The sequence below is a fragment of the Somniosus microcephalus genome, chromosome 13 (assembly GCF_052327205.1).
Source record: "Somniosus microcephalus isolate GS21.2 chromosome 13, FLI_Smic_1.0, whole genome shotgun sequence".
NCBI classification, from domain to species: Eukaryota; Metazoa; Chordata; class Chondrichthyes; order Squaliformes; family Somniosidae; genus Somniosus; species Somniosus microcephalus.
Genome location: NC_140999.1, coordinates 196,582,174 through 196,608,558, shown reverse-complemented (window position 1 = coordinate 196,608,558; position 26,385 = coordinate 196,582,174). Strand labels below are relative to the sequence as shown.

The 26,385-nt window shown below is 49.8% G+C and overlaps 2 protein-coding genes across 3 annotated transcripts in view; one reads left to right on the top strand and one right to left on the bottom strand.

Moving 5' to 3' along the window:
- The window catches only part of ergic3 (ERGIC and golgi 3), an 82,299-nt gene that overhangs the window by 46,001 nt on the left and 9,913 nt on the right, over positions 1-26,385 (top strand). For both annotated transcript variants that reach the window (XM_086005944.1, XM_086005943.1), the window contains 2 exons: positions 12,090-12,121; positions 17,860-17,956. In XM_086005944.1, coding sequence (XP_085862070.1) covers positions 12,090-12,121; positions 17,860-17,956 — 129 coding nt within the window. The remainder of the gene's footprint in view (positions 1-12,089; positions 12,122-17,859; positions 17,957-26,385) is intronic.
- romo1 (reactive oxygen species modulator 1) lies at positions 20,202-24,714 on the bottom strand. Its single transcript, XM_086005945.1, has 3 exons — positions 24,617-24,714; positions 22,081-22,211; positions 20,202-20,433 (listed from the first exon to the last, which is right to left on the bottom strand). Exons 2-3 carry the CDS (start codon positions 22,209-22,211, stop codon positions 20,325-20,327), a joined length of 240 nt encoding a protein of 79 aa, XP_085862071.1. The 5' UTR covers positions 24,617-24,714; the 3' UTR covers positions 20,202-20,324.

Sequence of the window (26,385 nt, the reverse complement as noted above, 5' to 3'; positions counted from 1 at the left end):
GAACTGAAAGAGAAAGCAAGAAGGGCTTTCTATGCCATCAAAAAATCAATCCAAATAGAAATCCCAATTAGCATTTGGCTCAAAATTTTCAAATCAGTAATTGAACCAATTGCACTCTATGGCAGTGAGGTATGGGGACCGCTAACTCAACAAGAATTTGCAAAATGGGACAAACACCCAATTGAGATCCTACATGCAGAATTCTGTCAAAGTATCCTCCGGACTCAAAGGAAAACAGTAAACAATGCATGCAGGGCGGAACTAGGCCAATATCCATTAATAATCACTATCCAAAAAAGAGCCACCAAATTTTGGAATCACCTACAAATGAGCAATCCCCAATGCTATCACTACGACGCCCTGAAATGCCAAGAGCTGACCATAAAGAAGAATACCCTCAGTCAACTAGTCCTGGGACTCAATAAAGTAACTAATAACAGTACTAACAATAACCAGCCCCAGGACAGTGACAGGGTAACACAAAGAATTCGACCCAACACAATCGTCGCTAAGCAAAAGGAAAAATATCTGACATATTGGGCAGAAACAACAAAAACCCAAAGCAAACTCAATTGCTACTTGGCCCTAAACAGACAATACAACATAGCTGATTACCTGACCATGGTAAAGGATAACAAACTGAGAAGAACCTTGACAAGGTACAGACTTAGCGAACATAGCCTAGCGATCGAAAAAGGCAGACACAGGCAGACCAGGCTGCCAAGAGAGGACAGGATATGCTCTCACTGCAGTCAGGGAGTGGTGGAGACAGAGATGCACTTCCTCACAGCTTGTGGAAAATATCAGGGCATCAGGGAGAATTTCTACCAAAAATTCTCACAAATATTCCCTGATTTCAGAAATCTGAATGACAACCAAAAACTCCCATTCCTACTGGGAGAGGAGAGAAGCTGTATAACACTGGCGGCACACTATGTTACAGCTTGCCATGAACAGAGGGACAACCAGTAAACTAAGAAAAGAATATATATAAACAATGCGAATGTATATTTATACACTCAGGGATATACCTGTTTATACAATGTATGAATAGAACTGCGTTTATGTGCTAAACCATAAATGTATTTTGATGCTTTGGCAACATAAGATGTAACTTATCATGCCAATAAAGCGATTTGAATTGTGAATTGTGAATTGGGTACAGGTCTGTCACTGTATAACACTGGGGTACAGTACTGGTGGGTACAGGTCTGTCGCTGTATAACACTGGGGTACAGTACTGGTGGGTACAGGTCTGTCACTGTATAACACGGGTACAGTACTGGTGGGTACAGGTCTGTCACTAACACTGGGGTACAGTACTGGCGGGTGCAGGTCTGTCACTGGATAACACTGGGGTACAGTACTGGTGGGTACAGGTCTGTCACTGTATAACACGGGGGTACAGTACTGGTGGGTACAGGTCTGTCACTATAACACGGGTACAGTACTGGTGGGTACAGGTCTGGCACTGTATAACACTGGGGTACAGTACTGGTGGGTACAGGTCTGTCACTGTATAACACGGGGGTACAGTACTGGTGGGTACAGGTCTGTCACTAACACTGGGGTACAGTACTGGTGGGTACAGGTCTGTCACTGTATAATACTGGGGTACAGTACTGGTGGGTACAGGTCTGTCACTAACACTGGGGTACAGTACTGGGGGGACAGGTCTGTCACTGTATAACACTGGGATACAGTACTGGTGGGTACTGGTCTGTCACTGTATAACACTGGGGTACAGTACCGGTGGGTACAGGTCTGTCTCTGTATAACACTGGGGAACAGTACTGGTGGGTACAGGTCTGTCACTGCATAACACTGGGGTACAATACTGGTGGGTACAGGTCTGTCACTGTAACACGGGTACAGTACTGGTGGGTACAGGTCTGTCACTGTCTAACGGGTACAGTACTGGTGGGTACAGGTCTCTCACTGTATAACACTGGGGTACAGTACTGGTGGGTACAGGTCTGTCACTAACACTGGGGTACAGTACTGGTGGGGTACAGGTCTCTCACTGTATAACACGGGTACAGTACTGGTGGGTACAGGTCTGTCACTAACACTGGGGTACAGTACTGGTGGGTACAGGTCTCTCACTGTATAACGGGTACAGTACTGGTGCGTACAGGTCTGTCACTGTATAACACTGGGGTACAGTACTGGTGGGTACAGGTCTCTCACTGTATAACGGGTACAGTACTGGTGGGTGCAGGTCTGTCACTGTATAACACGGGTACAGTACTGGTGGGTACAGGTCTGTCACTGTATAACACTGGGGTACAGTACTGGTGGGTACAGGTCTGTCACTATAACACGGGTACAGTACTGGTGGGTACAGGTCTGTCACTGTAACACTGGGGTACAGTACTGGTGGGTTCAGGTCTGTCACTGTATAACACTGGGATACAGTACTGGTGGGTACAGGTCTGTCACTTTATAACACGGGTACAGTACTGGTGGGTACAGGTCTGTCACTAACACTGGGGTACAGTACTGGTGGGTACAGGTCTGCCACTTTATAACACGGGTACAGTACTGGGGGACAGGTCTGTCACTGTATAACACTGGGATACAGTACTGGTAGGTACAGGTCTGTCACTGTATAACACTGGGGTACAGTACCGGTGGGAACAGGTCTGTCACTAACACTGGGGTACAGTACTGGTGGGTACAGGTCTGTCACTGTATAACACTGGGGTACAGTACTGGTGGGTACAGGTCTGTCACTAACACTGGGGTACAGTACTGTTGGGTACAGGTCTGTCACTGTATAACTGGGGTACAGTACTGGGGGGACAGGTCTGTCACTGTATAACACTGGGATACAGTACTGGTGGGTACAGGTCTGTCACTTTATAACACTGGGGTACAGTACTGGGGGGACAGGTCTGTCACTGTATAACACTGGGATACAGTACTGGTGGGTACTGGTCTGTCACTGTATAACACTGGGGTACAGTACCGGTGGGTACAGGTCTGTCTCTGTATAACACTGGGGTACAGTACTGGTGGGTACAGGTCTGTCACTGCATAACACTGGGGTACAGTACTGGTGGGTACAGGTCTGTCGCTGTATAACACTGGGGTACAATACTGGTGGGTACAGGTCTGTCACTATAACACGGGTACAGTACTGGTGGGTACAGGTCTGTCACTGTCTAACGGGTACAGTACTGGTGGGTACAGGTCTCTCACTGTATAACACTGGGGTACAGTACTGGTGGGTACAGGTCTGTCACTAACACTGGGGTACAGTACTGGTGGGGTACAGGTCTCTCACTGTATAACACGGGTACAGTACTGGTGGGTACAGGTCTGTCACTAACACTGGGGTGCAGTACTGGTGGGTACAGGTCTCTCACTGTATAACGGGTACAGTACTGGTGCGTACAGGTCTGTCACTGTATAACACTGGGGTACAGTACTGGTGGGTACAGGTCTGTCACTGTATAACACGGGTACAGTACTGGTGGGTACAGGTCTGTCACTATAACACGGGTACAGTACTGGTGGGTACAGGTCTGTCACTGTATAACACTGGGGTACAGTACTGGTGGGTTCAGGTCTGTCACTGTATAACACTGGGATACAGTACTGGTGGGTACAGGTCTGTCACTTTATAACACGGGTACAGTACTGGTGGGTACAGGTCTGTCACTAACACTGGGGTACAGTACTGGTGGGTACAGGTCTGCCACTTTATAACACTGGGGTACAGTACTGGGGGACAGGTCTGTCACTGTATAACACTGGGATACAGTACTGGTAGGTACAGGTCTGTCACTGTATAACACTGGGGTACAGTACCGGTGGGAACAGGTCTGTCACTAACACTGGGGTACAGTACTGGTGGGTACAGGTCTGTCACTGTATAACACTGGGGTACAGTACTGGTGGGTACAGGTCTGTCACTAACACTGGGGTACAGTACTGGTGGGTACAGGTCTGTCACTTTATAACACTGGGGTACAGTACTGGGGGGACAGGTCTGTCACTGTATAACACTGGGATACAGTACTGGTGGGTACAGGTCTGTCACTTTATAACACTGGGGTACAGTACTGGGGGGACAGGTCTGTCACTGTATAACACTGGGATACAGTACTGGTGGGTACAGGTCTGTCACTTTATAACACTGGGGTACAGTACTGGGGGGGACAGGTCTGTCACTGTATAACACTGGGATACAGTACTGGTGGGTACAGGTCTGTCACTGTATAACACTGGGGTACAGTACCGGTGGGTACAGGTCTGTCACTGTATAACACTGGGGTACAGTACTGGTGGGTACAGGTCTGTCACTGTATAACACTGGGGTACAGTACTGGTGGGTACAGGTCTGTCACTGAAGGGGCAGTGACCGGCGGCAGTTAAAAGCGGCGGCAGATTCAAATCGGCGGCAGTTGCGAGGTGAGGCCCGATCAGAGCATCGGACCTGTGAAGGGGCAGTGACCGGCGGCAGTTAAAAGCGGCGGCAGATTCAAATCGGCGGCAGTTGCGAGGTGAGGCCCGATCAGAGCATCGGACCTGTGAAGGGGCAGTGACCGGCGGCAGTTAAAAGCGGCGGCAGATTCAAATCGGCGGCAATTGCGAGGTGAAGCCCGATCAGAGCATCGGACCTGTGAAGGGGCAGTGACCGGCGGCAGTTAAAAGCGGCGGCAGATTCAAATCGGCGGCAGTTGCGAGGTGAGGCCCGATCAGAGCATCGGACCTGTGAAGGGGCAGTGACCGGCGGCAGTTAAAAGCGGCGGCAGATTCAAATCGGCGGCAGTTGCGAGGTGAGGCCCGATCAGAGCATCGGACCTGTGAAGGGGCAGTGACCGGCGGCAGTTGCGAGGTGAGGCCCGATCAGAGCATCGGACCTGTGAAGGGGCAGTGACCGGCGGCAGTTAAAAGCGGCGGCAGATTCAAATCGGCGGCAGTTGCGAGGTGAGGCACACCAAATCAACAGCAGAGGAGAGAGGTAAAAAGTAATCAGAGTGTGACGTCACCAGGGAGCAGGTAAGTGATTGGTTGGTGAGTATTTCTCTTTTTTAAACTTTAACTCTGTAGTTTATAGTTACTAGGGTCTTTTCTGGTGTAGCAGGGACTGTTGGTAGACTATACAAGCGCCTTAGAGATATTTTTAATTGGTGGTAGTAAATTAATTTAAATTAAGTAAAGGGAAGGTCATGCCAGGTGAGCCCAGCCCCGTGATATGCTCCTCTTGCTCTATGTGGGAATTCAGGGACCCCGGTGCCCCTGATGACCACGTGTGCCAGAGATGCATCCATCTGCAGCTACTAGCAGACCGCATTGAGGCGCTGGAGCTGCGGGTGGATGGGTTGTTGAGCATTCACGATGCTGAGAGGGTCATGGATAGCACGTTTAGTGAGTTGGTCACACCGCAGGGAAGGGCTGCACAGGAAGACAGGAAATGGGTGACCACCAGGCGGAGCAATAGAAGCAGGCAGGTAGTGCAGGAGACCCCTGTGACCATTCCCCTCTCAAACAAGTATACTGCTTTGGATACTGTTGGGGGGGATGACTCACCAGGGGAAGGCAGCAGCAGCCAACTTCCTGGCACTGGGGGTGCTCCTGCTGCCCAGGAAGGGGGGAAAAAGAGTGGGAGAGCAATAGTGGTAGGGGATTCTATAGTAAGGGGAACAGATAGGCGTTTCTGTGGCCGTAGACGTGAATCCAGGATGGTTTGTTGCCTCCCTGGTGCCAGGGTCAAGGATATCACTGAGCGGCTGCAGGGCATTCTGGAGGGGGAGGGTGAACACCCAGAGGTCGTGGTCCACATTGGTACCAACGACATAGGTAAAAAGAGGGATGAGGTCCTGCACCAAGAATTTAAGGAGCTAGGTGAAGGATTAAAGAGCAGGACCTCAAAGGTTGTAATCTCTGGATTACTCCCCGTGCCACGTGCTAGTGGGTATAGGAATAGGAAGATAGAACAGATGAATGCGTGGCTAAACGGATGGTGCAGGGGGGAGGGCTTTAGTTTCCTGGATCACTGGGTCTGCTTCTGGGAAAGGTGGGACTTGTACAAGTCGGACGGTTTACACCTGAACCAGAGGGGAACCAATATCCTTGCGGGGAGGTTTGCTAGCACTGCTGGGGGGGGTTTAAACTAACTTGGCAGGGGGATGGGGTACAGAGTGGAGCTATAGTAGGGGGTGATTTACAGCCAAATACAGAGGAAAAAACAAGTCAGCTGGGAAGGCAGAGCAAATATGTAAAGGCAAAAGGGAATATGGCAGGGCTGGAAGGCATTTATTTTAATGCAAGGAGTCTTGCAAATAAGGTGGATGAACTGAAGTTGTTGTTGAACACATGGGAGTACGATATTGTTGCTATCACGGAGACATGGTTGAGGGAGGGTCAGGACTGGCAGCTCAATATTCCGGGGTATAGAATCTTCAGGCGAGACAGAGGGGGGTGTAAAAGGGGAGGGGGTGTTGCAATATTAATTAAGGAGTCAATTACTGCTGTAAGGAGGGACGATATATTAGCGGGTTCCTCTAATGAGGCCATATGGGTAGAACTTAAAAACAAAAAGGGGGCAAGCACTTTGCTGGGAGTGTACTATAGGCCCCCAAACAGTCAGGGGGAGATAGAGGAACAGATATGTAGGCAAATCTCAGAGAAGTGCGAAAATAATAGGGTAATAATAGTGGGAGATTTCAACTTCCCCAATATAAATTGGGATAGTCAGAGTGTGAAAGGCTTAGAGGGTGCAGAATTCTTAAAGTGCATCCAGGAGAGCTTTTTGAGCCAACATGTAGAAAGTCCTACAAGAGAGGGGGCGGTACTGGACCTAATTCTGGGGAATGTAGCCGGGCAAGTGGTGGAAGTATCAGTAGAAGGTCAAACCCGAAACGTCAACTCAAATTTCTCTCCACGGATGTTGCCCGACTTGCTGAGTTTTTCCAGCATTTTCTGTTGTTATTTCGGATTTCCAACATCTGCAGTATTTTGCTATCAGTAGGAGAGCATTTTGGCGACAGTGACCATAATTCGGTGAGATTTAAGGTGGTCATGGAAAAAGACAAAGACGGCCCGGAAATAAGGGTTCTAAATTGGGGGAAGGCCGATTTTAATATGATAAGGCAGGATCTGGCCAAAGTGGACTGGGAGCAGCTACTTATAGGAAAATCCACATCAAAACAGTGGGAGACTTTCAGAAGGGAAATAGAGAGAGTACAGCGCCAACATGTTCCTGTAAAGGTCAAGGGTGGGACCAACAAGCAAAGGGAACCTTGGATGACAAGGGATATACAAAAATGCATTAGAAATAAAAGGGGGGCTTTTGGCAGTTACAAAAGACTAAAGACGAAAGAAGCCCTAGAGGAGTATAAAAAGTGCAGGGGCATACTTAAAAAAGAAATTAGGAGGGCGAGGAGGGGCCATGAAATAACACTGGCGAGCAAAATAAAGGAAAATCCTAAGATGTTTTATAAGTATATTAAGGGCAAGAGGATAACCAGGGAAAGGGTAGGGCCCATTAGGGACCAAAGTGGCAATCTGTGTGTAGAGCCAGATGATGTAGGCGGGGTTTTAAATGAATTTTTTGCATCTGTGTTCACTATGGAGAAAGACGATGCAGACATAGAAATCGGGCAAGGGGACTGTGACATACTTGAACATATTAGCATCGAGAGGGAGGAGGTGCTAGCGGTTTTAGCAGGCCAAAAAGTGGATAAATCCCCAGGCCCGGACGAGATGTATCCCAGGCTGCTGTGGGAGGCAAAGGAGGAGATTGCAGGGGCTCTGACACAAATTTTCAGAACCTCTCTGGCCACAGGGGATGTACCAGAGGACTGGAGAACAGCTAATGTAGTACCATTATACAAGAAGGGTAGCAGGGATAAACCAGGGAATTACAGGCCAGTGAGCCTAACATCTGTGGTAGGGAAATTATTGGAAAAAATTCTGAGGGACAAAATTAGTCTCCACTTGGAGAGGCAAGGATTAATCGGGGATAGTCAGCATGGCTTTGTCAAGGGTAAATCATGTCTGACAAATCTGATTGAATTTTTCGAGGGGGTGACTAGGGGGGTGGATGAGGGAAATGCTGTGGATGTGGTTTACATGGACTTCAGTAAAGCCTTTGACAAAGTCCCGCATAGGAGACTGGTCAAGAAGGTAAGAGCCCATGGGATCCAGGGTGCCTTGGCGCGTTGGATCCTAAACTGGCTGAGTGGCAGGAGGCAGAGGGTGATGGTCGAAGGTTGCTTTTGTGACTGGAAGCCTGTGTCCAGTGGGGTACCTCAGGGATCGGTGCTGGGTCCCTTGTTGTTTGTGATCTACATAAATGATTTGGATGAGAATGTAAAAGGTATGATCAGCAAGTTCGCAGATGACACGAAAATTGGTGGGGTGGTCAATTGCGAGGAGGAAAGCCTTAGGCTACAGGACGATATAAACAGGTTGGTCAGATGGGCGGAAAAGTGGCAAATGGAATTTAACCCTGAAAAGTGCGAGGTGATGCATTTTGGACGGACAAATAAGGCAAGGGAATACACAATGAGTGGTAGGACCCTAGGAAGTACAGAGGGTCAGAGGGACCTTGGTGTACATGTACATAGATCCCTGAAGGCAGCGGAACAGGTAGATAAGGTGGTTAAAAAGGCATATGGGATACTTGCCTTCATTAGCCGAGGCATAGAATATAAGAGCAGGGAGGTTATGATGGAGCTGTACAAAACGCTGGTGAGGCCACAGCTGGAGTACTGTGTGCAGTTCTGGTCGCCTCACTATAGGAAGGATGTGATTGCTTTGGAGAGGGTGCAGAGAAGATTCACCAGGATGTTACCTGGGATGGAGCGCCTCAGCTATGAAGAAAGACTAAACAGGCTGGGGTTGTTTTCCTTGGAGCAAAGAAGGCTGAGGGGGGACCTGATTGAGGTATACAAAATGATGAGGGGCATAGATAGGGTAGACAAAGAGGAACTTTTCCCCTTAGTAGGGGGGTCAATAACAAGGGGGCATAGATTCAGGGTAAGGGGCAGGAGATTTAGAGGGGATTTGAGGAGGAACTTTTTCACCCAGAGGGTGGTTGGAATGTGGAACTCAATGCCCAAAAGGGTGGTAGAGGCAGGAACCCTCACAACATTCAAGAAGCATTTGGATGAGCACTTGGAATGCCATTGCATACAAGGCTATGGACCAAATGCTGGAAAATGGGATTAGACTGGACAGGGATGGATGGGCGGCGCAGACACGATGGGCCGAAGGGCCTCTTTCTGTGCTGTAAAACTCTATGACTCTATGACTGTATAACACTGGGATACAGTACTGTTGGGTACAGGTCTGTCACTGTCTAACACTGGGGTACAGTACCGGTGGGTACAGGTCTGTCAGTGTATAACACTGGGGTACAGTACTGGTGGGTACAGGTCTGTCACTATAACACTGGGGTACAGTACTGGTGGGTACAGGTCTGTCACTGTATAACACTGGGGTACAGTACTGGTGGGTACAGGTCTGTCACTATAACGCTGGGGTACAGTACTGGTGGGTACAGGTCTGTCACTGTATAACACTGGGGTACAGTACTGGTGGGTGCAGGTCTGTCACTGTATAACACTGGGGTACAGTACTGGTGGGTACAGGTCTGTCACTATAACACTGGGGTACAGTACTGGTGGGTACAGGTCTGTCACTAACACTGGGGTACAGTACTGGTGGGTACAGGTCTGTCACTAACACTGGGGTACAGTACTGGTGGGTACAGGTCTGTCACTATAACACTGGGGTACAGTGCTGGTGGGTACAGGTCTGTCACTAACACTGGGGTACAGTACTGGTGGGTACAGGTCTGTCACTAACACTGGGGTACAGTACTGCTGGGTACAGGTCTGTCACTGTATAACACTGGGGTACAGTGCTGGTGGGTACAGGTCTGTCACTGTATAACACTGGGGTACAGTACTGGTGGGTACAGGTCTGTCACTGTATAACACTGGGGTACAGCACTGGTGGGTACAGGTCTGTCACTGTATAACACTGGGGTACAGTACTGGTGGGTACAGGTCTGTCACTATAACACGGGTACAGGTCTGTCACTATAACACGGGTACAGTACTGGTGGGTACAGGTCTGTCACTAACACTGGGGTACAGTACTGGTGGGTACAGGTCTGTCACTAACACTGGGGTACAGTACTGGTGGGTACAGGTATGTCACTGTATAACACTGGGGTACAGTGCTGGTGGGTACAGGTCTGTCACTATAACACTGGGGTACAGTGCTGGTGGGTACAGGTCTGTCACTGTATAACACGGGTACAGTACTGGTGGGTACAGGTCTGTCACTGTATAACACTGGGGTACAGTACTGGTGGGTACAGGTCTGTCACTAACACTGGGGTACAGTACTGGTGGGTACAGGTCTGTCACTGTAACTGGGGTACAGTACTGGTGGGTACAGGTCTGTCACTATAACTGGGGTACAGTACTGGTGGGTACAGGTCTGTCACTATAACTGGGGTACAGTACTGGTGGGTACAGGTCTCGCTGGGGATGTCACTACTGTGAGATGTTAAATGAATTATATTACAAGATGAAGGGCAGTTTTTCCTTACTCTGTTGGTAGTCACAGCAAACCAGTTGAATGTTGGTTCTGTCCACTCGCATCTATTCTGTAATTTCTGTGCTTGTCCCACTGACCCTCCAAGTTTGCTTTGACCAGTTTGCATCGATTCTGATGTATTGTAGCAAATGGAGAAGTCTGTGAGTAGCCGTGTGTTACTGGGTGTTACCCGGGCTGTGCTAGCGGCTCCTCCTTCATCGCTGCCGCTGACAATTTATTTTGGTTTCCAATTTTCTCTCTCAATTCCACTACCACACGGCCCTGTGTTTAATATGGAAATTCTTAGGATGTGAGCAATGCTGTCAACCAAAACTAGCTGCCTCCTGGCTCTGTTTGTACAATTGAGTGGCTTGCTGGAGTCCATCGGGTAGAATATCAGACTGGGTGGGAGTCTCTGGTTCCCTGCCCGCAGGACAATACTGAACCAGTTGGGCTTTCACCACAATCAGCAGCTTAAAGTCATTGTCTGGAGCGAGACCACTGATCAGATTTATTGAATTCCGTTACTAATCAACAGTAACCACGAGACTGCTGTACCTGTGTGGGGAGGGGCAATGAGCTGGAATCAGCCTTTAACTCTTACTTTGTAAATCTGCTCTGCCAGTGTTGTTACTAATGATTGTGGCTTTCACTGCTGATCCCTGATTTCAGGAATATCCATGCATGGAGTGAGTGTTATTAACCAGCAGAGACTAATGGATATGAAGTAACCGGCAGAATGGCTGCAAACGTAACCAGCTTGCCAATGTACAAAAATTAAACAGCTCCATTTCCAGTTCAAGACAAAAGAAGCAAAAGGTTTCCCCTCGGTCATTGGTCACCAGGGCTGGTCCGGCTCGGTCATTGGTCACCAGGGCCGGTCCCGCTCGGCCATTGGTCACCAGGGCCGCTCCCGCTCGGCCATTGGTCACCAGGGCTGGTCCCGCTCGGTCGTTGGTCACCAGGGCCGCTCCCGCTCGGCCATTGGTCACCAGGGCTGGTCCCGCTCGGTCATTGGTCACCAGGGCTGGTCCCGCTCGGTCATTGGTCACCAGGGCCGCTCCCGCTCGGCCATTGGTCACCAGGGCCGCTCCCGCTCGGTCATTGGTCACCAGGGCCGCTCCCGCTCGGCCATTGGTCACCAGGGCCGCTCCCGCTCGGCCATTGGTCACCAGGGCTGGTCCCGCTCGGTCGTTGGTCACCAGGGCCGCTCCCGCTCGGTCATTGGTCACCAGGGCCGCTCCCGCTCGGTCATTGGTCACCAGGGCCGCTCCCGCTCGGTCATTGGTCACCAGGGCCGCTCCCGCTCGGTCATTGGTCACCAGGGCCGCTCCCGCTCGGTCATCGGTCACCAGGGCTGGGCCCGCTCCCTCTCTGATGGAATATTGACACTGGAGGCTATAGATGGATACCATGACCTGATGAACTGAGCAGCAGATTTCATGAACAATCCTCTTACTTCATAGAATAAATTATATAATGTTGTTCACTCCTGTTTTTAATTAATTCCTTTTTTCTCTCAGTTCATGACCTGCAAACCTTTGGATTGGACAATGTAGGTATAGCTTCAATCTCACGAGTACTGTTTTTATTAACCTATTGCATGTTGCACCTCGGACAGTTAAATCACACAACTCTCAAATTAGACAATATCTTCCTTTTAAAAGTGCTTTGCGATTAAATCATAAACACGTTTATAAAGAACAGGTTTACAGTCTCTACAAATAATGAACGGATGAAATCTTTCATTAAGGTAGGAGGAAGAGGAAGTAGTGCAGGTGGGAGCAGGAAGTTACAAAGGGACAAACAGATTAAGGGAGTGGGCAAAACTGGCAAATGAAGTTCAGCGTGGGAAAGTGTGAGGCCATCCACTTCGGACCCAAGAAAGACAGATCGGAGTATTTCCTAAATGGAGAGAAGCTCGGAACTGTGGATGAGCAAAGAGGTGTAGCGCGGACCTCATTACAGCCTTGGTCCAAACATGGACAAAAGAGCTGAATTCCAGAGGTGAGGTGAGAGTGACTGCCCTTGACATCAAGGCACCATTTGACCGAGTGTGGCATCAAGGAGCCCTAGTAAATTGAAGTCAACGGGAAAGGGGATGAGGTCCTAAAAGCTGAATATAGGGAGTTAGGAGGTAAATTTAAAAAATAGGACCTCAAAGGTAGTAATTTCAGGATTGCTACCAGTGCCACGTGCTAGTCAGAGTAGAAATAGAAGGATATTTCAGATGAATACGTGGCTAGAGGAATGCTGCAAGGGGGAGGGATTCAAATTCCTGGGACATTGGAACCGGTTCTGGGGGAGGTGGGACCAGTACAAATTGGACGGTTTGCACCTGGGCAGGACTGGGACCGATGTCCTGGGAGAGTGTTTGCTAGTGCTCTGGGGGAGGGTTTAAACTAAAATGGCAGGGGGTTTGGGAACCTGAGCAGGGAGGCAGAGGAAAGGGAAACAAGGATAGAAGCAAAAGACAGGAAGGAGAAATACAAAGGTGGCAGTCAGAGAAATCAAGGATTTAAATCAAACATGGCCACAGTAAATAATTCTAAAAGGTGTAAGAGTGTTTTAAAAAAAAAACAAGCCTGAAGGCCTTGTGTCTTAATGCGAGGAGCATTCGTAATAAGGTGGATGAATTAGCTGCGCAAATAGAGGTAAACGGATATGATTGGGATTACGGAAACATGGCTCCAGGGTGACCAAGGCTGGGAACTCAACATCCAGCGGTATTCAATATTCAGGAAAGATAGGCAAAAAAGAAAAGGAGGTGGGGTAGCATTGCTGGCTAAAGAGGGGATTAACACAATTGAAAGGAAGGATATTAGCTCTGATGATGTGAAATTTGTACAGGTAGAACTGAGAAATACCAAGGGGTAGAAAACGTTAGTGGGAGTGGTATACAGACCTCCAAACAGTAATGCGGAGGTTGGGGATGGCATTAAACGGGAAATTAGAGATGCGTGCAATATGGGCACAGCAGTTATTATGGGTGACTTTAATCTACATATAGATTGGGCTAACCAAATTAGTAACAATACTGTGGAGGAGGAATTCCTGGAGTGTATATGGGATAGTTTCCTGGACCAATATGTTGAGGAACCAACTAGAGATCAGGCCATCTTAGACTGGGTATTATGTAATGAGAAAGGATTAATTAGCAATCTTGTTGTGCGAGGCCCCTTGGGTCGGAGCGATCATAATATGATAGAATTCTTCATTAAGATGGAGAGTGAAGTAGTTGACTCAGAGACTAGGGTCCTGAATTTAAATAAAGGAAACTACGATGGTATAAGGCGCGAGTTGGGTAGGATTGATTGGGGAATGTTACTCAAAGGGTTGACGCTGGATAGGCAATGGCAAACATTCAAAGATCGCATGGATGAACTACAGAATTTGTTCATCCCTGTATGGCATAAAAATAAAACAAAAAAGGTGACTCAACCTGTCTAACGAGGGAAATTAGGGATAGCATAAGATCTAAAGAGAGGACATATAAATTGTCCAGAAAAAGCAGTAAACCTGAGGATTGGGAGCAGTTTAAGATTCAGCAAAGGAGGACAAAGGGATTAATTAAGAGGGAAATAGAGTATGAGAGTAAGCTTGCAGGGAACATAAAAACTGACTGTAAAAGCTTTTATAGATATGTGAAGAGAAAAAGATTGGTGAAGTCAAGCGTAGGTCCCTTGCAGTCCAAATCAGGGGAATTTATAATGGGGAACAAAGAAATGGCAGACCAATTAAATACATACTTTGGTTCTGTCTTCACAAAGGAGGACACAAATAACCTCCCAGAGATGTCGGGGAACATAGGGTCTAATGAAAGGGAGGAACTGAATAAAATCAGTATTTGTAGGGAAATGGTGTTAGGGAAATTGACGGGATTGAAGGCCGTTAAATCCCCAGGGCCTGATAATCTACATCCTAGGGTACTTAAGGAAGTGGCCCTAGAAATGATAGATGCATTGCTGGTCATCTTCCAAAATTCTATAGATTCTGGAACAGTTCCCATGGATTAGAGGGTAGCTAATGTTACCCCACTATTCAAAAAAGGTGGTAGAGAGAAAACGGGGAATTATAAGCCTGACATCGGTAGTGGGGAAAATGCTAGAGTTCATTATAAAAGATATAATAGCAGAGCACTTGGAAAACAGTGACAGGATTGGACAAAGTCAACATGGATTTACAAAAAGTAAATCGTGCTTGACTAATCTACTGGAAATTTTTGAGGATGTAACTGGTAGAATAGATAAGGGAGAACCAGTGGATGTGGTGTATTTGGACTTTCAGAAGGCTTTCGATAAGGTCCCGCATAAGAGATTAGCATGTAAAGTTAAGGCACATGGGATTGGGGCAAGGTACTGATTTGGATAGAAAACTGGTTGGCAGACAGGAAGCAAAGAGTTGGAATAAACGGGTCTTTTTCCGAGTGTCAGGCAGTGACTAGTGGGGTACCGCAGGGATCGGTGCTAGGACCCCAGCTATTCACAATATATATAAATGATCTAGACGAGGGAACTAGATGTAATATCTCCAAGTTTGCAGACGAGACAAAGCTGGGTGGGCGTGTGTGCTGTGAGGAGGATGCCGAGAAACTCCAGTATGATTTGGGCAGAAGCATGGCAGATGCAGTATAATGTGGATAAATGCCACGTTATCCACTTTGGTGGCAAAAACAAGGCGGCAGATTATCTGAACGGCAATAGATTGGGAGGAGGGGAAGTGCAACGAGACCTGGGTGTCCTTGTGCACCAGTCGTTGAAGGTAAGCATGCAGGTGCAGCAGCCGGTTAAGAAGGCAAATGGTATGTTGGCTTTCGTAGCGAGAGGGTTCGTGTACAGGAACAAGGATGTCTTGCTACAGTTGTACAGGGCCTTGGTGAGACCACATCTTGAGTATTGTGTGCAGTTTTGGTCGCCTTATCTGAGGAAGGATGTTCTTGCCATGGAGGGAGTGCAGCAAAGATTCACCAGGCTGATACCTGGGATGGCAGGAATGACATATGAGGAGAGGTTGGGTCGATTGGGCTTGTACTTGCTGGAGTTTAGAAGAATGAGGGGATCTCATTGAAACCTATAAAATTCTAACAGGACTAGATGCAGGAAGGATGTTCCCGATGGCCGGGGAGTCCAGAACCAGGGGTCACAGTCTAAGGATAAGGGGTAAGCCATTTAGGACAGAGATGAGGAATTACTTCACCCAGAGAGTGGTGAACCTGTGGAATTCTCTACCAGAGAAGGCAGTGGAGGCCAATTCATTAAATATATTCAAGAAAGAGTTGGATATATTTCTTGAGGCTAAAGGGATCAAGGGATATGGGGAGAAGGCAGGGTCAGGGTACTGAATTTGGATGATCAGCCATGATCTCATTGAATGGCGGAGCAGGCTCGAGGGGCCGAATGGCCTACTCCTATGTTTTAAAAAAAAATTCTCCACTGGCTGGAGTCATACTGAGCACAGAGGAAGATGGTTGTGGTGGTTGGAGGTCAATCATCTCAGCCCCAGGACATCGCTGCAGGAGTTCCTCAGGGCAGTGTCCTAGGCCCAACCATCTTCAGCGGCTTCATCAATGACCTTCTCTCCAATACAAGGTCAGAGTGGGGATGTTCGCTTATGATTGCACAGTGTTCAGTGCCATTCACAACTCCTCAGATAATGAAGCAGTCCATGCCCGCATGCAGCAAGACCTGGACAACATTCAGGCTTGGGCTAATAAGTGGCAGGTAACATTCGTACCACACAAGTGCCAGGCAATGATCATCAAGAGAAAATCTAACCACCTCCCTATGCCATTCAAGGGCATTACCATCATCTAATACCATTGACCAGAAACTTAACTGGACCAGCCACATCAATACTGTGGCAACAAGAGCAGGTCAGAGGCTGGGTATTCTGGGGCGAGTGTCTCACCTCCTGACTCCCCAAAGCCTTTCCACCATCTACAAGGCACAAGTCAGGAGTGTGATGGAATACTCTCCACTTGCCTGGATGAGTGCAGCTCCAACACACTCAAGAAGCTCGACACCATCCAGGACAAAGCAGCTCGTTTGATTGGCACCCCATCCACCACCTTAAACATTCACTCCCTCCACCACCAGTGCTCCGTGGCTGCAGTGTGTACCATCTACAAGATGCACTGCAGCAACTCGCCAAGGCTTCTTCGGCAGCACCTCCCAAACCCGCGACCTCTTCCACCTAGAAGGACAGGGCAGCAGGTGCATAGGAACACCACCACCTCCAAGTCACACACCATCCTGACTTGGAAATATATCGCAATTCCTTCATCATCATTGGGTCAAAATCCTGGAACTCCCTACCTAACAGCACTGTGGGAGCACCTTCACCACACGGACTGCAGCGGTTCAAGAAGGCGGCTCACCACCACCTCAGGGCAATTAGGGATGGGCAATAAATGTTGGCCTTGCCAGCGACGTCCACATCCCGTGAATGAATAAAAGAAAATTCACCAGAATGATACCGGGACTAAAAGGGTTAAATTATGAGGGTGGGTTGCATAGACGAGGCTTGTAGCCCCTCGAGTTTAGAAGATTGAGGGGCGATCTAATCGAGGTGTTTAAAATGATTAAAGGATTCGATAGGGTAGAGAGAAACTATTTCCTCTGGTGGGGGGAGTCCAGAACAAGGGGGCAGAACCTTAAAATTAGAGCCAGGCCGTTCAGGAATGATGTCAGGAAGCACTTCTTCACACAAAGGGTGGTGGAAATCTGGAAAACTCCCCACAAAAAGCTGTTGAGGCTGGGGTACAGTTGGAGCTTTCAGGACTGAGATTGATCGATATTTGTTGGGTAAGGATATCGGGGGATATGGAGCAGAGGTACAGATCAGCCATGATCGAATTGAATGGTGGAGCATGCTCGAGGGGCTGAATGGCCTCCTCCTGTTTCTATGTTCTTCCGGGATTGTGATGGGCTCTCGCGCACTGGCTTAAATGCCCCACAAAGTTCTCAGATGTTACCCAATGTCTCTGAGCTTTTCATCATCTTGTGTCCGAGCTTTGCCTTTGAATCTGGCAGTGAATTCTACCCAGATTCTGATGGTACTATTGGACTCTGACACGGAGCTTCAGGCCAAGGCAGCTGAAGGCACAGACGCCAATGGTGGAATGATTAAGATCAGAGATGCGCATAACATAGCAGACCATTCAGCCTCTCGAGTCTGTTCTGCCATTCAGTGTTTACACAGTTCGACAGGACTGTTCACTGGGATGCGTCTGGAAAAGCATCCTGCTGTAAAATACGTTTTTGGAGTAATGCAGACTGCTCCTTTCTCCTACAGATAAACATGACCCACTTCATCAAACACCTCTCCTTCGGGAGTGATTATCCAGGAATAGTCAATCCTCTGGATGGAAGCAACATCACAGCACAACAAGGTAAGCCGAACAGTCCAAGACTGCGCGAGAAGAACAGGAGGAAAACATTGTGTAGGTGGAGGAGAAGGGGTACCGTGTGCAGGTTTGGAGTCCAGGCTCAAGCCACAAAAACCCAAGGCACAAAGTGCTTCATTTTCGAGCATCGGAGATGGTCTAATTTACTGAAGGTTAAAGAATTAAAAGCGGGATGTGCCGATTACTTGATTAGGTGCTGTTTCTTCAATTCCTACCCCACCCCCCCATCTCGAAGTCGCTGACTCCCTCACCAGGAAAGGGTCACATGGGTGGGGTGTCCTCTGCTGCCTCTCCTGAGCAGCCATTATTCTTGTAGAAGCTTAGTGTCAGGCTATCCAACTTTGGAGGGCAACACAATTGAGCCAGATCTGATCCTCACTCAGGGTCCACACATCCACTTGCAATAAGCAAACCCGCCTGTCTTAGAATCACACAGCACAGGAGGCCCATCGTGCCTGTGCCGGCTCTTTGAACAAGCTCTCCAGTTAGTCCCACTCCCCTGCTCTTTCCCCATTGCCCTGCAATTTTTCCCTTCAAGTATTTATCCAATTCCCTTTTTGAAAGTTACTATTGAATCTGCTTCCACTGCCCTTTCAGGCAGCGCATTCCAGATCACAACTCGCTGCGTAAACATAGGAGCAGGAGTAGGCCATTCGGCCCCTCGAGCCTGCTCCGCCATTCAATGAGATCATGGCTGATCATCCAAATTCAGTACCCTGTCCCTGCCTTCTCCCCATATCCCTTGATCCCTTTAGCCTTAAGAAATATATCCAACACCTTCTTGAATATATTTAATGAATTGGCCTCAACTGCCTTCTGTGGTAGAGAATTCCACAGGTTCACCACTCTCTGGGTGAAGAAATTCCTCCTCATCTCTGTCCTAAATGGTTTACCTCTTATCCTTAGACTGTGACCCCTGGTTCTGGACTCCCCCGCCATCGGGAACATCCTTCCTGCATCTAGTCTGTCTAGTCCTGTTAAAATGTTTTAAGTTTCAATGAGATCCCCTCTCATTCTTCTAAACTCCAGCGAGTATAAGCCCAATCAACCCAATCTCTCCTCATACGTCATTCCTGCCATCCCAGGTATCAGCCTGGTGAATCTTCACTGAACTCCTTCCATGGCAAGAACATCCTTCCTCAGATAAGGCGACCAAAACTGCACACAATACTCAAGATGTGGTCTCACCAAGGCCCTGTACAACTGCAGCAAGACATCCTTGTTCCTGTACTCAAACCCTCGCACTACGAACGCCAACATGCCATTTGCCTTCTTAACCGCCTGCTGCACCTGCATGCTTACCTTCAGCGACTGGTGCACAAGAACACCCAGGTCTCGTTGCACTTCCCCTTCTCCCAATCTATTGCCGTTCAGATAATAATCTGCCTTCCTGTTTTTGCCACCGAAGTGGATAACCTCGCATTTATCCACATTATACTGCATCTGCCCAATCAGCCAACCTGTTTATTTAAAAAAAAAAAAAAATCTCCTGTTGCCTCTGGTTCCTGACCCTCCTGCCAATGGAAACAGTTTCTCCTTACTTACTCTATCAAAACCCTTCATGATTTTGAACACCTTTAACCTTCTCTGCTCTAAGGAGAACAACCCCAGCCTCTCCACAAAACTGAAGTCCCTCATCCCTGGAACCATTCTAGTAAATCTCCTCTGCACCCTCTCCAAGGTCTTGACATCCTTCCTAAAGTGCGGTGCCCAGAGTTTAACACAATACTCCAGCTGGGGCCTAACCAGTGTTTTATAAAGGTTTAGCATCACTTCCTGGCTTTTGTACTCGATTCCTCTATTAATAACGCCAAGGATCCCAAACACTTTTTTAACAGCCTTCTCAACTTGTCCTGCCACCTTCAATGATTTGTGTGCGAACACCCCCAGGTCTCTCTCTTCCTGCACCCCATTTAAAATTACCGTTTAGTTTACATTGCCTCGCCTCATTCTTGGATTGCATCACTTCACACTTGTGTTAAATTCATCTGCCATGTGTCTGCCCCTTTCACCAATCTCTCTGTGTCCTCCTGAAGTCTGTTACTATCCTCATTAAACATTTATCATGAAGTAAAGGCTCTCCCCACTGGATCCATTTCATTGCTTGTGTCCCCCCTGGTCCTCCCTCTGACATTTGTTGCGTTGTGAGTTGCCATTACAGACCCTTTAGAAGTTCAGCTACTGCTAGAGAAACACCCCAATCAGATGCATCCATTTTCAGAACTTGATGCAACAGTAAATCATAGACTTTATTCTCCATTATTAATACAGCTTGTAATCTCAAGGGGACAGAGACAGGTGACACATTATCTGCAACACTTGAAACTTCAACAGAAAGAAAAGAATTGTTTTGTTAGCATCTGATTCCCATCCCAATCGCCATGAAGGTTCCAAACGTGCCTCCGCTCTGCATCATGGTCTTGCCAACACCACCCAGCAGCTCTCGGCCTCTCAGCCCCAGCCTAGAAACCAAGCAAAAGTAGGGTTACCCCCTATACAGCTGTAGCCTGATAAATGAACACCCGACACCTGGGTCATACACTGGAAACTCCCGACCTCCGATTCAGTGCGACTGAGCTAATCTACCCACATGCAGACCGAGCTCAGTCTGGATGATCAGCCATGATCTCATTAAATGGCAGAGCAGGCTCGAGGGGCCGAATGGCCTACTCCTATGTTTCTAATCTCTCAGCCCACTGTGGAGCAGTGATTAACATGCTGCCAGCGTTTACACAGCACAAAGATGGAGCCAAAATTTCTCAATGAAAACCCGACTGGAAAATCTTGGGCTTTCCTCCTGGCTCAGGTGCTGGTATTATCCGGCCTGTGGGGTCAGTAGATTGTTGGTTCAAGCCGCATTCTGGGGCTCGAGCATAGCTGGATACTCCAGCGCTGTACTGAGAGAGTGCGCGTTTGGTAAGTTGCACTAGAAAGAAGGGGTGTCTTCATCTGAACCTCTCTGGTAACTGCGGTGGATTTACAGCAAAGCTGTGACACTCGCCACCAGTGCAGTCACTAGCTGCATCTACTCAATAATACTGATCACCTGCAACCCATGCTTTTAGAAACATGGTTATTGATCGCTATTCAGGGCCAAGGGTTTCAAACAGTGGTGACTTTGTTAGATGCTTTTTGAACTTAGGACACTCATTATAAATCTGCCATGACCAGACTCACGATCATTTTGAAAACTCTTTACCGCTGTTATTGAATTCCAACTCATTTGTGTCGGCAAACAATCCAGACGGTCCCTTTATGGTTCTCAAACTCCCGTGTCCACCAGGAGTCGGGGATTCCCGTGCTGGAAGGGAAGCACTTTGCCATTTCATGCATCCAGCGTCAGCAAACATTCGTACGACAGCAAAATACTGCAGATGCTGGAAATCTGAAATAACAACAGAAAATGCTGGAAAAACTCAGCAGGCCAGGCAACATCCGTGGAGAGATGGCAGCTCTGTCTCATCCTGCCAGTTCACCTCACACCTAATCCTAGCCGTCTTTTGTCTCCACTTGTCCTATTACCATCTCGTCTGGTTTTGAATACCTCTTAATGTCTCTGTTGCTTCTTTTGTTCTGTTGCAGCCCTGCCTTCGATCTATTTTATTTCCTTTCCAGTTTTCGAAAAGGGTTTCGACCCGAAACGTCGACTCTAATTTCTCTCCATGGATGTTGCCTGACCTGCTGAGTTTTTCCAGCATTTTCTGTTGTTATTTCAGCAAACATTCGCCGGCTGTATATAGCATAAAGTAACGACTCCGAGACGTGCCACATCCCCAGCTCCATCACTTTGCTCATTTCCCATAGCCCGAGATTGCCAGTTCAGTGCTGAACGAGGGGCCGTTTTGCACTGGTGTCCGTAGGAACGGGATTATGGGGAGCTGGTGCTGAGCGCTCGAAGTTTGTTGCTAGTCTGGAGGGAGTAGGACAGACTGGCCTCCGCTCGGCCCAGGCACAGACTGGCAGCCCATCCAAAAATAATTGGGCAGCGGTGAGCCAAACTTTGGTTTGGAGACACTGGAGCAGGGGGTGGGTTGCTGGTGGAAAAGCCGGCTGATTAAGAAACTCACCCACTTGTACTTGCATTGAAAGGAAACGGCGATCATACTGACCTGAGGCACGAGAAACTGCCGAAAAGTGCTCCAGCTGCCATGCCAACTGCACAGCCCATCATGAACCCCATTTTAACCCTGTCGAAACAGCTGGGCTGTGACTGCCCGTACGGTCCCACTGTGACTGGCATCTAGAGGAGAGGGGCAGAGCTCGATTACTGATGGTTAATCCCAGATCAGCTTCTCCTCCCAGCACCTGTACCCAGTGAAAGCTTGGCCACTGACGGCAATTCCCGATTCAGGAAAATTGGGAATCGCCCTGCAGAGAATTCCCGACATTCACTGCCCACAACACTCTGCCACAAATCTGGCTTCACCCGTGTGTTCGGTTTCGCTTTAGTTTTTTTTTAAAAAGCAGAGTAAAACTGGGTCTTTAAAAAACCTCAAGTATTGCACCATCAGCAAGCTCACTGAGGTCACAGAAATAACTTCACTTTAAAGATTATCATATGTTTCATGCTATAAACTCGGGTTTACTTTTGATTCTGGCCCCTTTTATTTTGACACAGACCAGTTTCAAACCCTAATATCCCACTCAGTGATTGGAATGGGGACTGATGGGAGGTTTTAACTTGCGTCAAATAACAGACAAGCTGGTAACTTTCCACTCCTCCAATCCACTCCTCCTTCAGTTGAAGAACCCTGTGATCAGTACATTACTGGTGTTGTACACACACACACGTGGCAGGGCTGGCGGGCAATTTACAAGCATTTTAAAGTTATGTTTGTAAAAATTCCGTCAAAACATCAGGAGCTTCTGAAAGTCTAACTGTGGATTGCAACATTCCTGGGTAAACACCGGGCAGAGTCCCTGTGAAGGTCAACACTCTCTCTTCTCCACCCCCCTCCTCCTTTCTCTCCCTAGCCCCCCCTCCTCCTCCTCTCTCCCTAGCCCCCTCCTCCTCCTCCTCCTCCTCTCTCCCTAGCCCCCTCCTCCTCCTCCTCCTCCTCTCTCCCTAGCCCTCCCCTCCTCCTCTCTCTCCCTCCCCAGCCCCCCCTCCTCTCCCCAGCCCCCCCTCCTCCTCTCTCTCTCCCCCCAGCCCCCCCTCCTCCTCTCTCCCCCCAGCCCCCCCTCCTCCTCTCTCTCTCTCCCCCCAGCCCCCCCTCCTCCTCTCTCCCCCCAGCCCCCCCTCCTCCTCTCTCTCTCTCCCCCCAGCCCCCCCTCCTCCTCTCTCTCTCCCCCTAGCCCCCCCTCCTCCTCTCTCTCCCTCCCTCCCCCTCTCTCCCTCCCTCCCCCCCCTCTCTCCCTCCCTCCCCCCCCCTCTCCCTCCCTCCCACCCCCCTCTCCCTCCCTCCCCCCCCTCTCTCCCTCCCTCCCCCCCCCTCTCCCTCCCTCCCCCCCCCTCTCCCTCCCTCCCTCCCCCCCTCTCCCTCCCTCCCTCTCTCTCCCTCCCTCCCTCTCTCTCCCCCCCCCTCTCCCCCTCTCCCTCCCTCCTCTCCCTCCCTCCTCTCCCCCTCTCCCTCTCCCTCCCTCTCCCTCCCTCTCCTCTCTCCCCCTCCCCTCTCTCCCCCTTCCCTCCTCCCTCTCCCCCTTCCCTCCTCCCTCCCCCCTCCTTCCCCTCTCCCTCCTTCCCTCCTCCCTCCCCCCTCCTTCCCCTCTCCCTCCTCCCTCCTTCCCCTCTCCCTCCTTCCCCTCTCCCTCCCCCCTCCTTCCCCTCTCCCTCCTTCCCCTCTCCCTCTCTCCCTCCTTCCCCTCTCCCTCTCTCCCTCCTCTCTCTCCCTCCTTCCCCTCTCCCTCTCTCTCTCCCTAGCCCTCCTTTCTCTCTCCCTCCCCTCCTCTCCCTAGCCCTCCTCCCCTCCTCTCCCTAGCCCTCCTCCTCCTCTCTCCCCTAGCCCTCCTCCTCCTCCTCTCTCCCCCTAGCCCTCCTCCTCCTCCTCTCTCTCCCCCTAGCCCTCCTCCTCCTCCTCTCTCTCCCCCTAGCCCTCCTCCTCCTCTCTCCCCTAGCCCTCCTCCTCCTCCTCTCTCCCCCTAGCCCTCCTCCTCCTCCTCTCTCCCCCTAGCCCTCCTCCTCCTCCTCTCTCCCCCTAGCCCTCCTCCTCCTCCTCTCTCCCCCTAGCCCTCCTCCTCCTCCTCTCTCCCCCTAGCCCTCCTCCTCCTCCTCTCTCCCCCTAGCCCTCCTCCTCCTCCTCTCTCCCCCTAGCCCTCCTCCTCCTCCTCTCTCCCCCTAGCCCTCCTCCTCCTCCTCTCTCCCCCTAGCCCTCCTCCTCCTCCTCTCTCTCCCCCTAGCCCTCCTCCTCCTCCTCTCTCTCCCCCTAGCCCTCCTCCTCCTCCTTTCTCTCAGTTTGGGGCCTTGTGTCCTGGGTGCGGGGGCCGGCCCGAAGGTTGGTCCGGAGGCTGGGCCGGACCGGACCGGGTGTTGGGGCCTGGTTGCGGAGGCCTGGGTGCGGGGGCCGGGTGTTCTGGGGGCCGGGCCGGGCCGGGCCTGACCGCCGGGGTCTGGGTGGACCGGGGTCTAAGTGCCGGGGTGCGGAGGCCGAGTTTCGGTCCCGGGGCTTCACTAACTCCCCGCCCGCGCTCCCTCAGCCGCCATCTTACCCTCCGTCGGAACTGACGTCACTGCGCCGGATGTGCCGCCAGGAAAGGATCACGTGCTGATGGTCTAGCCCCGCCCACACGCCCCGTGGCCCCGCCCCCTCCAGGTGTGAAGTTGTCAATGGGCGGGGCAGCTGTTGAAAGGAGCTCCACCCAACAAACAATTTAGGGGAACATTGCCCCTTGACCTCTCCGTCCTTGCAAACTACCGCCCCATCTCCGACCTCCCTTTCCTCTCCAAAGTCCTTGAACATGTTGTCGCCTCCCAAATCCGTGCCCATCTTTCCCGGAACTCCATGTTTGAATCCCTCCAATCAGGTTTCCGCCCCTGCCACAGAACCAAAACGGCTCTCGTCAAAGTCACAAATAACATCCTTTGTGACTGTGAACAAAGGTAAACTATCCCTCCTCGTCCTTCTCAACCTGTCTGCAGCCTTTGACACAGTTGACCACTCCATCCTCCTCCAACGCCTCTCCACTGTCGTCCAGCTGGGTGGGACTGCACTCACCTGGTTCCATTCTTATCTATCTAATCGTAGCCAGAGAATCACCTGCAACGGCGTCTCTTCCCGCTCCCGCATCGTTACCTCTGGTGTCCCCCAAGGATCTATCCTTGGCCCCCTCCTATTTCTCATCTACATGTTGCCCCTTAGCGACATCATCTGAAAACACAGCGTCAGTTTCCACATGTACGCTGACGACACCCAGCTCTACCTCACTACCACTTCTCTCGACCCCTCCACGGTCTCTAAATTGTCAGACTGCTTATCCGACATATAGTTCTGGATGAGCAGAAATTTCCTCTAACTATTGGGAAGACCGAAGCCATTGTTTTCGGTCCCCACCACAAACTCCGTTCCCTAGCCACTGACTCCATCTCTCTCCCTGGTCACTGTCTGAGGCTGAACCACACTGTTCCCAATCTCGGCGTCCTATTTGACCCTGAGCTCAGCTTCCGACCCCATATCCGCTCCATCACTAAGACCGCCTACTTCCACCTCCAAAACATCGCCGGTCTCCGCCCCGCCTCAGCTCATCTGCTGCTGAAACCCTCATCCATGCCTTTGTTACCTCTAATCTCGACTATTCCAACGCACTCCTGGCCGGCCTCCCACTTTACACCCTCTGTAAACTTGAGGTCATCCAAAACTTGGCTGCCTGTGTCCAAACTCACACTAAGTCCCGTTCACCCATCACCCCCTGTGCTCGCTGACCTATATTGACTCCCGGTCCGGCAACGCCTCAGCTTTATAATTCTCATCCTTGTTTTCAAGTTCCTCCATGGCCTCGCCCCTCCCTATCTCTGTAATCTCCTCAATCCCCACAAACCCCCGAGATCTCTGCGCTCCTCTAATTCTGGCCTCTTGTGTATCCCCGGTTTTAACCTTTGGTGGCCGTGCCTTCAGCTGCCTGGGCCCTAAGCTCTGGAATTCCCTCCCTAAACCTCTCTGTCTCTCTACCTCTCTTTCCTCCTTAAAGACGCAACTTAAAACCGACCTCATTGACCAAGCTTTTGTTCACCTGTCCTAATATCTCCTTAAGTGGCTCGGTGTCAAATCTTGTTTGATAATCGCTCCTGTGAAGCACATTGGGATGTTTCACTATGTTAAAGGTGCTGTATAAATACAAAATAACAACAGAGAATGCTGGAAACACTCAGCAGGTCAGGCAGTATCTATGGAGAGAGAAACCGAGTTAACGTTCTAGATTTCCAGCATCTGCAGCATTTTGCTTTTGTATATAAATACAAGTTGTTGTTGTTAGCATTTGGA

What these genes read in the sequence shown, in the direction of transcription:
- romo1 (XM_086005945.1), bottom strand. Translation starts at nt 22,211, where the DNA reads ATGCCAGTCACAGTGGGACCGTACGGGCAGTCACAGCCCAGCTGTTTC. An exon ending in GGCAGTTTCTCGTGCCTCAG is followed by an intron (nt 20,434 to 22,080) that starts GTCAGTATGATC and finishes CTTGGTTTCTAG; the next exon opens with GCTGGGGCTGAGAGGCCGAG.